The 11,582-nt window shown below is 55.5% G+C and overlaps 4 protein-coding genes across 4 annotated transcripts; 2 read left to right on the top strand and 2 right to left on the bottom strand.

Annotated features, from left to right (window-relative positions):
• Window positions 1–136: 136 nt before the first annotated feature.
• On the bottom strand, window positions 137–1,433 carry GCG54_00002269 (uncharacterized protein; the record flags this gene model as incomplete). The annotated part of the gene is made up of 3 exons (XM_045402365.1): window positions 137–895; window positions 966–1,147; window positions 1,292–1,433. 3 exons carry the CDS (start codon window positions 1,431–1,433, stop codon window positions 137–139), a joined length of 1,083 nt encoding a protein of 360 aa, XP_045258727.1.
• A 2,508-nt stretch (window positions 1,434–3,941) lies between these two features.
• Window positions 3,942–6,995, top strand: GCG54_00002268 (uncharacterized protein; the record flags this gene model as incomplete). The annotated part of the gene is made up of 2 exons (XM_045402364.1): window positions 3,942–6,369; window positions 6,421–6,995. The coding sequence occupies 2 exons, from the start codon at window positions 3,942–3,944 to the stop codon at window positions 6,993–6,995; spliced, it is 3,003 nt and encodes a 1,000-aa protein (XP_045258726.1).
• A 953-nt stretch (window positions 6,996–7,948) lies between these two features.
• Window positions 7,949–10,187, bottom strand: GCG54_00002267 (25S rRNA (cytosine(2870)-C(5))-methyltransferase; the record flags this gene model as incomplete). The annotated part of the gene is made up of 2 exons (XM_045402363.1): window positions 7,949–8,585; window positions 8,644–10,187. 2 exons carry the CDS (start codon window positions 10,185–10,187, stop codon window positions 7,949–7,951), a joined length of 2,181 nt encoding a protein of 726 aa, XP_045258725.1.
• A 453-nt stretch (window positions 10,188–10,640) lies between these two features.
• GCG54_00002266 (uncharacterized protein) lies at window positions 10,641–11,314 on the top strand (the record flags this gene model as incomplete). The annotated part of the gene is made up of 2 exons (XM_045402362.1): window positions 10,641–10,751; window positions 10,808–11,314. 2 exons carry the CDS (start codon window positions 10,641–10,643, stop codon window positions 11,312–11,314), a joined length of 618 nt encoding a protein of 205 aa, XP_045258724.1.
• Window positions 11,315–11,582: the final 268 nt, after the last annotated feature.

Below are 11,582 nucleotides of genomic sequence, written 5' to 3'. Positions count from 1 at the left end.
GCTGCGGCCAATTCAATCTCACTTGTGGGGAACAGGTAGCGTACTCTGTACTGTCAAGGGAGCTTCGAACACTCCGTTATAGCGTGTGGCGATCTAGCTGTTCATTTGCACTCTGTTGCCACTCGTCTTCTCGACCTCATAGTTCATCGTCCGACTCCGTCTCGCTATCAACAGGCGGCGGAGGGGCTTTAACAGCAGCTTGCTTCTTTCTGGCAAAGGGTAACTCGCGCTTGGGCGGCGGAACGTCCTTGGCTGCTGGTTTGAGAGTTTCCTTGACTGGAGCCGGTTGCTTGGAAGGAGCTCCCTTGGCTGGCGGGACAGCTGCCGGCTCCTCATCTTCGTCTTCGCTGGCAGTCGCGTCATCGTCTTCAGTCGTATTCTGCTCTTGATCAGACAATTCGGCTGAGCGTTTTGCATTGGCATCGAGGTCCATTCTCTCGAATTCCTCGGAAGTAGAATCGTCCTCTTCAACGGGCGGCGGCGCAGCTTTTCTCTTCGTTGGCCTTGATTTACCCGCAGCTCTCCGGGCACCTGAGCCTCGTGAGGTTTGTTCCTGCGTTGGGTCCTCCTCCTTTACGGAAGGGGCCGCCGACTTCCCCGGAGCGGCGGCTGACGCCAAAAGTTTCTGCTGCTGACGAATTTTGACCTTCTTCTCATTTAACAGGTCGCGGAACTTCTCGAGGAGTTCCGTCTCATGGGCCTCTTTGGCCACCATTAGCTCGTCGAGGTGTGCTTTGAGCTCCCGCACGGATTCCTCGAGCTTACTGGCTTTAGCGGTCGCTGCAGCTAGAGCCTCCTTCGCATCGCCCGCTGTTTGTGCAGACAGGCCGCACCAGTCATACAGCTCTATCAACTCGCGCGGGCTGTGGCTTAACTCAATGGCACCGAGACGTTGCTAACGACCATCCGTCAGCCAGGCCCCCCGAAAACACGGCTGGTAATGAGTTTGAGCTATTGGGACTTACTGTAAATTCCTTCCCCTTTTTCCTGACAGTGAGAGTGACGGATGACTCGTCTTCGACTGAAGCGACGACCTCAACGTCGTCAAGCGGCTCTTGCCTGATGACGGCAGTCAGGATCGAGACCCATTCTTCGTCGGAGCAAGGGCTGCTCTTGACACGAAGGGAGACGATTTTGTCATGACGCACTGCAGAAAACAGTTTGTTAGCACGAGAATTCGCTACTGGCAAGGAACGAGTTCGACGCATGAAACAACGTCGGCCAAGACCCACCCAACCGGGCCGTGGTGATCGTCGGCCAGGGAGGGCGGGATGACGAGCGTGCAACTCACATGAGACGGCATAGGGCTCCACGCCATCGGTGCCCACCAATTTGACGTCCAAGGCCTTGGAACGAGTTGGCGTGACATGAACGATGACAAAAGCGCCTTCCTTATCCGACCGGGGGAACCGGAGAACGTGGCCGGATGCCATGGCTGTTGATGAGTGAAATAGATTGCCGTAGCTGGTTTCCGAAATGAAGTAATAATGAGGAAGGAGTAGGTGTATCCAACGACTCTGATCTAGCCTAACAGCTTCTCGCAAGTTTCGTCTCTTTCTTTCTGGCGTGAGGTCTCAGGGTCTGCGTGATTAAATTTTTGAGAGTACCCGTATGGAATGTCGACCCCGAGGACGGCAAGTGTTGCCGCTTGGACCGTGATACAGTTCCAAACTTGGTTGGTTGAGTGGTAGAAGTAGAAGGCAGGTAAGGTACCTAGGCAGGTGCAAGAGGTAAGACAGGCGGGGGAAGGTCAGACTGAGACAGCACTGGGCATTCGGAGAGAAATTCGGTGCCGGTGGGAGAGTAAACAGATCACAGAAAAGCTACGAGCTTGTTTTTGCCAAAGGGTTCAAACATGAAGGCATTCAATTGTCTGAGTCAACGGCTGGTTTTGAAGTTTCGAGGGTCTCGAGGGTCCTCGGGCTGGGAGCTAGGCAGCTGCGGCGCTCAGACAGGCAGACGATGATGATGGCTGGCTGTTGGTGCGTCGAGTGGCAGGCAGCCTGATACAAGCGCAAGTGCCGAACGTTCACGTTCTCGGTACCTTATGCAAGGTACAGAGCACCAAGGTCGTTACTGCTTTAGGTTTGTACAGGAACGGGACGGAGGGCACGGAGGATGGAACGCAGGAAGTGGCAAGTGCAAGCAAGCAGTGAACGGGAGCACGTAGGTTGTTTTGGTGTAAACTGTCAACAGCAGAGCAGGTGTAAACAAACAGCCCAGGAGCTCTCTGCCAGCAACCCACGAAGCAGTTCGCTACTCAATTTTTGACGATGCAAAAATCCCACGCCTGTATTCAAACGCATTTAACCTTAACAGACGAAAGAGCAATATCAGGAATAATATCGTCGAATGGTGAGTCAGATGGAGTGCACTTTGCAGCCCATGATTTGGTGCTCTTCGTTTTCTCATCAAATAAGTGCAGCGCCGTCCCCTGGTGGCCCTGTCGTCCCTGTCGTCCCTGTCGTCCCTGTCGTCCCTGTCGTCCCTGTCGTCCCTGTCGTCCCTGTCGTCCCTGTCGTCCCTGTCGTCCCTGTCGTCCCTGGTCGTCCCTGGACCGGCGGACAGCGGAGGGCAAGGCGCGCCTCGAACGCGTCAAAATCGTGCAGGTGCAACCAGCCCCGCATCCCCTGGCAGTTGCCCAATGAGTCCGCTGTGCGATGAGTGTGCTCACCGTCTGATGTCTCCACTAAATCACGTGGAACACCCTGGGAAAATTTATGATTCACTGCTGGGAGCCCTGGGGCCCCCGTTGTGAGTCCCGCGCAGCTCGTCCCGTCCTTCCCACCTGTTCTGCCCACTCTTCATTCTGTGCAGGTCATCCGGTGTCCCGCCACATGCTGCCCAGGAACCTGGGATCCGCACATGTTCATCCTCGCCGATTCCCCCATTCGAACACGCCGGGGATATCAGTGGCGAACAAAGCAGAGAGAGAAAACAACAAGCAGGATATCCGCCATGCTACAGCACAGTAACAGAGGAACAGAGGAGTCGGGTGTGAAGATCCTGAGATCATAAACGAGAAATATAAATGGAAGTGACCCGATTATTTCGTCGACACTGCCTGCAGTGTCTGCGTGTCCGCCCAGTTGTAGTGGGATCCCCCCAGCGCAACACCAGCCTCCCACCACCACATCATCCACCACGCACGCGGTGCTCCTGCATCCTGTGGTGTACGTATTCACCTGGGCTGCGCTCCCTCACCTCACCTCACACTGTACACCACCGCACTTGGCACTGGACAACACCACACCAGAACGCCAACACCACCACGCAACGCCCACTGTGCCTTCACCGGGGGCCACCCACCACCTCCTTCCACACCCTTTCCATTGCTGACTGGACCCGACCCAGCCCACCTCGCTTTGTTTGGCCCGGTCCATCGACCCCCAGCTTCCCAGCCATTTTTGCTTCACCCAAGTATCGTCCAACAAGGACGCAAATCCAGTCAATCCCCCCGACCTCACGACTGCCCCGATCTCCTTCTACTACTCCGCAACGTCACCCTTCGACGAGATACTGCACCCTGAACCGAACTACAGTACCCCTACGACCGTCCTCTTGGATCGACCTCCACTTGCTCTTGTCTGCATCTGTTTGCGTCTCTGGCAACATTCTACCAATAGCCGACACATCGCACATTCCCCAAAATTCCACGATACCGACACATAACAATCCACGACGCCATTGCTACGCCCTCCCACAAAAAGAAAACAGTTGCGCACCCCACGACGCTCCCCGACACACCACCTTTGCTTGCGACAACAACCGTTCCCCCCAGATTATGTCGACGAGCCGTAGCTGCTGTCATTGTTGACGATATGATCTTGCTTCATTGACGACCGGAACAGCGCTGTCGGGAGTCTTTCGGGGAACGACTCGGTCCCCTTTGAACTCAATTTCTCTTTGCGCGACTCAAAACATTTCAACTTATCCAAAATATGGAACCTTTACGCCTCAAGCCACGCCTGCCGGCGGTCGACCTCGACATCGAGGACTGGGACGATGACGACTTCCAAATCGAATCCGACGACCTTACTTTCCGGACCGCATCTACCGCCACCACCAATGCCCCGCCACGTCGTGATTCGGCGTCCTCCCACATGTCCTTTCGCTCCGAACTCGAATCGGTCATTGACGAGGAGACCCATGTACATGTTCCCGGCGACGATGAGAAGTCGACCATGGACGCTATAGCCGCAGCTACACAAGCCGGCATTCCCATACCCAAAAACGTACCTTCATCCGCTCTCATGGGCGGCACCATCAAGCGACTAGGAGGAAGAAAGATTAAGAAGATTATCCAGGACGATTGGGAGGACGACTTGGTGCTACCGGATTCAAAGGACGGACTTCGCATCAAGCCTCAGGACGCTTCTAAGTTCCCCGATATGCTCAGGCAAGTTAGCGGAGGCTCCAGCCAAACCAGCCCGACGAAGCCTATGAAGACCCCTCTTGCTCCGTCATTATTGGACCGAAGAGAGTCGACCGACCGCAGAGAGTCAACTGAATCGAGGACGAGCACATTATCGGGTGCTATTAACTTGGACAAGTTCCGAGACAACGACGATGATGATGACTTCTTCGGCGATGGATCGGAGACCATCAAAGTGTCGAAGACACGGCCTCCGAAACCTATCTCACTTATCACTCCCCCAACGCCTTCCAAGGGCAATGTGAAGCCTTTGGACGACGACTTCGAGAATGACTTTGAGCTGCCTTCTGATGGTAAGCTGAAGCTTTCTACTCGCAAGGACATTCCGAAGACACCATCGAATCAGGCAGATGACTTGGACTGGGGCGAGGGCAGCCTCGGTACTCGTTATGGGGGCACTCGACGAGACGCACGCTCTAATAGAAGCTCGTCCGTCTCGGCTATGAGCCCCAGCGTATCAAGTTCGTTCACCGCTGAGAGCGAGGATGAAACGTTTGAGGGACTCGTGCTGCCAACTGGCCCTGTCAACTTCGAGGAGAGGCTGAAGAGGAGAAAGCTCAGTCGCTCGCCTGCCCGACCGGTTGAAGAAGAGCCACCGAACCTCAAGACGCCAAAAGCTGAGGTGGAGGGCGAAGATCTGCTGGATGGCCTTGATGTCGGCGACGGCGATGTGTTCAACCCCGGCAAGCTCACACTTCACCGTAACATTCGCCTCAACAACAATCGACCACCAAGCCCAGCGCGCCCCAAGACGGCCGTCTCCCTCACGTTCTCGAGCAAGCCGACACCCTCACGATTGCCCCGGCCAAGTCATGAGAGGACAATGTCTGCACTGGAGCCTGTTTCTGAAAGCGGCGGACCCATCCTTTCTCGCTCACGGAGGTCTCAGTCTCGTCTCGGCCATCAATCTCAGTCCTCCGTCACCAGTGTTCACAGCATGCCTACTCCCACAACGCCGTCTCCTGCTCATTCTCTGCTTCCGGCCACTCCTCGCAGAAGAGAGCTTGGCTCTAGGACATCCACGACATCGCTGCGGAATGAGCCGACAACCACTCACTCGCAGTTGCTGAGATTCAAGAGGTCTTTACCAGCTATGAACATAAAGCCCTCCAGCTCACCTGCCAAGCCGACTGGCTCTCGTTTCGAGAGACCACCTTCGAGGACTGAGGGTAACCGCCAACAGTCAGGGGCGCGACCGAAAACGCCAGTCGAGAGGACCCGCCCTGCAACGGTGGAAAGCTTCGCTGCTCAGCAACGACGACCTTTCCTCCCTGCTGGGGCATCTCAATCCCAGTCGCAACACGTGACTACTAAAACTTCTCGCACCTTCCGACGCCATGATTCCGAGAATGCCTTGGACTTGCGGCCGACTTCGAGGGCATTTTCGAGGTCTACAATGCGCTCACCTAGTCCCAAGAGGCTCAATCGACATTCGGATCATATCACTCACGATGTCTTCTCCAGCTCTTCTTTCCGCAACATGACCAAGCCTCACCGGACCCGCAATTTCGGCGATGGTCATGAGCTGGATGCCTTCGACGATTTGCCTACCTCAGCTCAATCCGAGGCGAAATTCATCCGACAACCTGTCAAGGCGCCGCTTCGCAATAAGATTTACCAGAATGTGCAGACCGATCGGACTACCACACCCTCCCCGGCACCATTTTCATCCCCTGCGAGGTCTGATTACACGCCCCATTTTGCCCGTGATACCCAGGCTAGCCGAATTGCTCGGGAGACCTCGCTTGCCCAAAGAGCTCCATCAGGCCCACTGGCGCCTCTCACGTCTTCACGCGTCTCGCAACTGTCATCGTCGAGGAACACTTTCAGCCCCGGAATGCCGCAACCATCGGTACGATCAAAGAAGAAGAGGAACCCTCCTCAATTAAAACCTCATCTCATATCAAACATGAATAAAGAGAAGACACCACAACGTAAGTGCATCAACCAATCACTCTGTATTTCAAATGCTAACACCACCCCAGATCTCCAGGGCATGTTCTACAACCCTGACACTTTCCGTTGGGAAGGCAACGAAAATGTCCTGAACGCGTTCGACCCACCACCCGCGTCGTCACCTTCGACAGCATCACTACCACCTCACATGATGCGCGATAAGGAAGCCACTACCCCCAGACCGGCTTTAATTACGAATATTAGCCATACGAAGGGCGTGCAAGTTGTGGGGGGAATGGTTTTTGACCCACAGAACATGTGCTGGCTGAAGCTTGGTCCCCAGTCGAACCCCAAGTCTGAGATCCCCGATCCTATGGACGGCTTCAACGCCCTGGATGACGACGAAGACGTCTTCAAAGACATTCCAGACCTTGAAGACAACCAAGGCGACTCCAAGGAGCCTGGTCGTGTCAGCGAGGTCAAGGATGAATGGTTGGTCGGCGAAGAATTCGACGTCGGTCCAGAGTTCATCCGACGACAGAGAGAAGAGGAAGACAGGTGGAGAAAGAAGTGCGAGAAGTGGCTTGGTGTCGGCGAAAGAGATCGCGAAGCATGGCGGTGGGCGATTCGCGACATTCTACTATATCAGAGGACTGCCCAGTAGACCTCATCTCACGAACAGCATTCTACTTCGGGAGGCACTTGATGCTCTTTTTTTGTTTCACGCATATTACTTTAATACCCCCGGCTTCGGGTGGCGAACGCCGGGCGAGTTATGACGGAGGCGTTTTTTGGGAGAAGGTTACGACGAGCAGCATTTACGACGACGATTCCGGTGACGACATTCTGGATTCCTCTGTATAACATACTCTCCGAAAAAGGTTGTGGAAGGACTCACGACATACGGCTTTGATGACGAAAAGAGGTCTGGCAAGGGAACGCCGACCGCTACGAACAACAGGGAAGACACCACGGGAAGAAATGGCTCTGATACCATCCAGGCTTGGACTGGAAAGGGTTCATTATGAAGCTTGAGGGCTGGATTGCTTTTTATGTCGATTCTGTACAATGCTTCGATTGCATTTTCTTTGGTTCTTGTTTTTAAGGACAAGCAGAGGCCTTCCCACTTCCATCAAGGTGGTAGTTGGTTGGCTGGCACATGAGAGACGTTTGATGAAAAGCTTTGCTTAGACAATTTTGGTTTTTTTTGGAGTACTGGACTAGTAATATCCCATTTCTTTCATTCTGGGGCCGGCTGGGCATTGGTGATCGTGATGGCAAAATAGTCGAATGGTGATAGACGCATTTGGCCTCACGGCCAGGACGCGAGGCAACTTTAAGACGGCAAACTATCAAACGACACTTGATGCGACGGCAGCTTCGACAAAGGCTTTTTCAATCGGCTTATTGTTCATACAACTTTTTTTTATTTCCCGAGTCCCTTTTTGAGCTCCGACTCCCTAGTAATAGGTAATTATAATGCAACGACAACAAAACAGGTTCGACAACGACAACCCTTAGGCCTCGCCATGATGCTCTCTCGTCTACAACCACATAGAGATAACACTGAGAAATCATCCAACTTTCCTCCCCTATGCTAATAAACATTCCCGCTTCTTATTTTCCGCCCTTCTTGTCCTTCTTTTGCTTGGGACTCTTGGCCTTGGGGCTCTTTTCTGTTGTCGTGGGCTTCTCTTCCGTCTTCTCCTCGGTCTTCTTCTCCGCCTTCTTCTTGCTCTTCTCCTTCTCGGGCGTCTTCTCAGCGGGCTTCTCAACCTCGGCCTCGGAAGACTCGGCGGTCTCCGTCTTCTTTGTCTCCTCCTTCTTGCCGCCCTTCTTCTCCTTGGACAGGGCGTTGGGGTCGAGACCTCTCCTGCGCATGGCGTTACGCTTGGCCTTGTCGATGTACTCGGTGTCCTCCTCCTCGTCGAAGCCGCCAAAGTCGTCCTTCTTGCCGTCGGCGCCGCTCTCGTCGTCGGTGGTGATGGGCGTCTTGTCGACGGGCTCGCCGGCGACGGGGCCGGACCTGTCGCGGGAGGCGGCCTTGTCAGGCGTGGGGCCGATCTTCTGGAACTTTGCGACGAAGAAGCCGTCGACGTTATAGGTGTGCGGGTAGTAGCGGCGGGTGAGCTTCAGGGAGGGGTCGAACTTCTTGCCCATGAAGCTGGTGAAGCCCTCGCGTCCGAAGGGGAGGTTGGTGTCGACGAGCTTGACGTTGGGGCGGCGGGAGAGAGCGTATTGAACGACGGCCTCGCTGGAAGGTTGTTAGCATTTATCCTTGAGTAGTAGACTAGGACAAGGGCGAGACTTACTTCTCCTCGACCGTCACGGAACAGGTAGAGTAGACGATGTAACCGCCAGTCTTGCTGTGGTGGTTGACAGAGTCAATAGCGGCCAGGATAAGCTGCTTCTGCGTGTGCGGCAGCAGCATGAAATCCCTCTCAGTCTTGTTGGTCTTGACGCTGGCATCCTTGGCGATAACACCAGTACCAGAGCAAGGCGCATCGAGCAACACACGGTCGAAACCACCCATGGGCTTGGGGAACTCTCTGGCGTCGTAGTTGGAGACGACGACGTTGCGCGCACCCAGACGGTGGATGTTACCGATCAGACCCTTGGCACGCTGCTTGCTGGGATCGTTGGCGACGATGACACCGGTGTTCTTCATCATCGCGGCCATGTGCGTCGTCTTACCACCGGGAGCAGCGGCCATATCCAGACAGCGCTCGTTCTCCTGAGGCTCGAGGGCCATGACGGGGAGGAACGAAGAGGCGGCTTGCAGGATGTAGTGACCGGCGAGGTACTCGGGGGTGGCACCGAGGGGAACGTTGGACTCGAAGACTTGCAGACCGACCTTGGACCACTTGCCGACGGGCTCTAGGGTGACGCCACGGCCGATGAGGGCCTGGGCGAGATCGCGACGATGGGTGCGCAGGGTGTTTGTCCTGAGGACGACGGGACGGGCAGACTCGTTAGCCTCGAAGAAGGCGAAGGCCTCACGGGGCGAGAACAGGTTGAACAGCTTCTCGGCGAGGTACTCGGAGTAGCCGTAGTACGCGCAAATATCCTTGATGAGCTGGGAGGTGTACTCGGCGCGCGAGCGGCCCTCCTCGTGCAGGTTGGCGAAGTCGTCGAGCACTCTGATGTTCTCGGTGATTCTGGTTCTCAGAAGCTGCAGATCCGGGGCAAGCATGGTCTTAGTCTTGGAGACGAGCTCATCGTCCTCATCGTCCAGGATATGCGGCTTGTCGCCGTCGATGTTTGTCTGCAGACCCATCTCCTGCAGTTCGGCCTCCGCATCCTCCGCCTCCTCGGCAAGCTGCTTGTCAAGCCGCCTCGCGAGACCCTCAATGTTGGCCTTTGTGAGCTGCTCCTCGCCGTCCGAGTCCTCTTCGTCCTCCGAGAACATGTGCTTTCCGCCGCCGCCGCGCTCCTCGTCGGAGTCAACGACGGAATCGTCGTCCGATCCATCGATGAAGTCGTCGCCGAGCTTTTCCGCGTCCAGGTCGGAGAATTCGTCGGCCTCGTCGCTCATGTCGGAGCCGGCAGCGTTGAAGTCGCCAAGGTCGTCGTCGTCAGACATCTCCTCGTCCGAGTCGGGCTGGGCCTGCTTCTTTGACTTCTTCTTGGTGACCTTGGGCGCCATTTCGCCGGGAACCGCCACCTTGCCCCTCTTCACCTCCTTGGTCTTCGCGCCATTGGCCTTGGGCGCGGGCTTCGTCGTCCTCCTCTTCTTCGTCTCGGGGGCCTCGACGGCTTCGACAGGAATACCGGCCTTGCGCTTCAACTTTGCGTAGTGAGCCTCCGACAGGGGTTCGGGAGGGCCCTGCTTCTTCATGCGACGTCCGACACCCATTTTGACCGGTCAATTCGTGTCGAAACAGGGAGAAAAGGGAAATGGGTATATGGTGATGGAGGATGTACAACAGACACCGGCGGGACGGTCGCCAAAAAATTACTGCGCTAGAATGGTCCCTCCAAAACTTTTTTATCGAGCACGGGCCACCCGCCGATAAGATTGTGATCCCTATCGGGGTAGGTAAGCCACGCCGTCCAGAGCGCTCGTGCTCCACACCCCAGCTCCGCCCCTCCATCCATCCCTCCTTGCGTACCTATTCCTAGTCAGAGGAGACACCGGACGAAGCTCAAGGACGACACCAAGGACGACGACGCCCCAGGACGACGCCCGCTTTAACCTTCACCTCGCTTCCGCTATACATACGAATAGCTTAGAAGAAACCTTAACCGACGACCTCTCGATTTGATCGAACATCACTTCAGCGAAAACCCCCAACGCCCAAACGCAAACATGGCTGAAGTCGTCTTTGCCAGGCAGTTCCTGGCGACCTTGGAATCGCGGCCGGCCAAGCTGTCGGCGGATCATGTCGAGGATCCCAAGAACTTCCCTCCTCGCCCTCCTGTACGTTGCATTTATATTTGTCTGCACGTTGCGCGAGGCTAGCTAACTGTGTGCAGTACATCCTGCCCAAGATGCCCAAGGCGATGAGCAAGCCCACGAGCCTCGCACCCGGCCAAGAACGATCCGTCACCGTCGCTCTCAAGTCTCTCCGCAACCCGCCTTTGGATATCAAGCTGTCCTCTCAGTCGCTCAACACCTCGATCCTGGACATCAAGACGCAAGTCGAGTCGCAGTCGCGCATACCCGTGGACAAGATGAAGCTGCTGCACAACAAGAAGCCCGTACCGGACAGCAAGGTCTTGAAGGACTTGCTTGCGGAGGATCAGTCCACGGTGGAATTCTCGGTCATGGTCATTGGTGGAGCTGCGGCGGTCAAGCCGGCTGAGCCTGCCGCCCCCGTTGCGAACGACCCCGCGCAAGGAGATATCGGCGAGGCTGCGCTGGAGACGGTGGAGTTCTGGGACGATCTCAAAGGCTTCTTGCTGCAAAGACTCAAGGACGAGAAGAAGGCGGAGGAACTGTCGGCGCTGTGGCGCTCAAACTACCAGGCAACAAAATCATGACGTAGCATCACGGAAAGGGACTGAAGCATAGATAATGGTCTAATAAAGAAGTGATTCTGTCGTCGGGCAACAACAAGAATGCTCTGCATTCCAGCATGAGATGTTTTCCTATGGCAATGGGTTGGTATGACCAGGCGGGCAGCCAAGTCTGGAAATTTACTTGTCACGCCCCAAAAGAAACGCGGAGTGGAAAGCACTCAGACCCAGAAATCGTCAGGGGAGAAGGCGGGCTCTCCATATTCATCGTAAACTCTCCATGATCGTCGTC

Source organism: Colletotrichum gloeosporioides (genome assembly GCF_011800055.1).
Source record: "Colletotrichum gloeosporioides strain Lc1 chromosome Unknown consensus_84, whole genome shotgun sequence".
Taxonomy (NCBI): Eukaryota; Fungi; Ascomycota; class Sordariomycetes; order Glomerellales; family Glomerellaceae; genus Colletotrichum; species Colletotrichum gloeosporioides.
The sequence above is the reverse complement of the archived record's forward strand: the minus strand, read 5'-3'. Positions and strand labels throughout refer to the sequence as shown.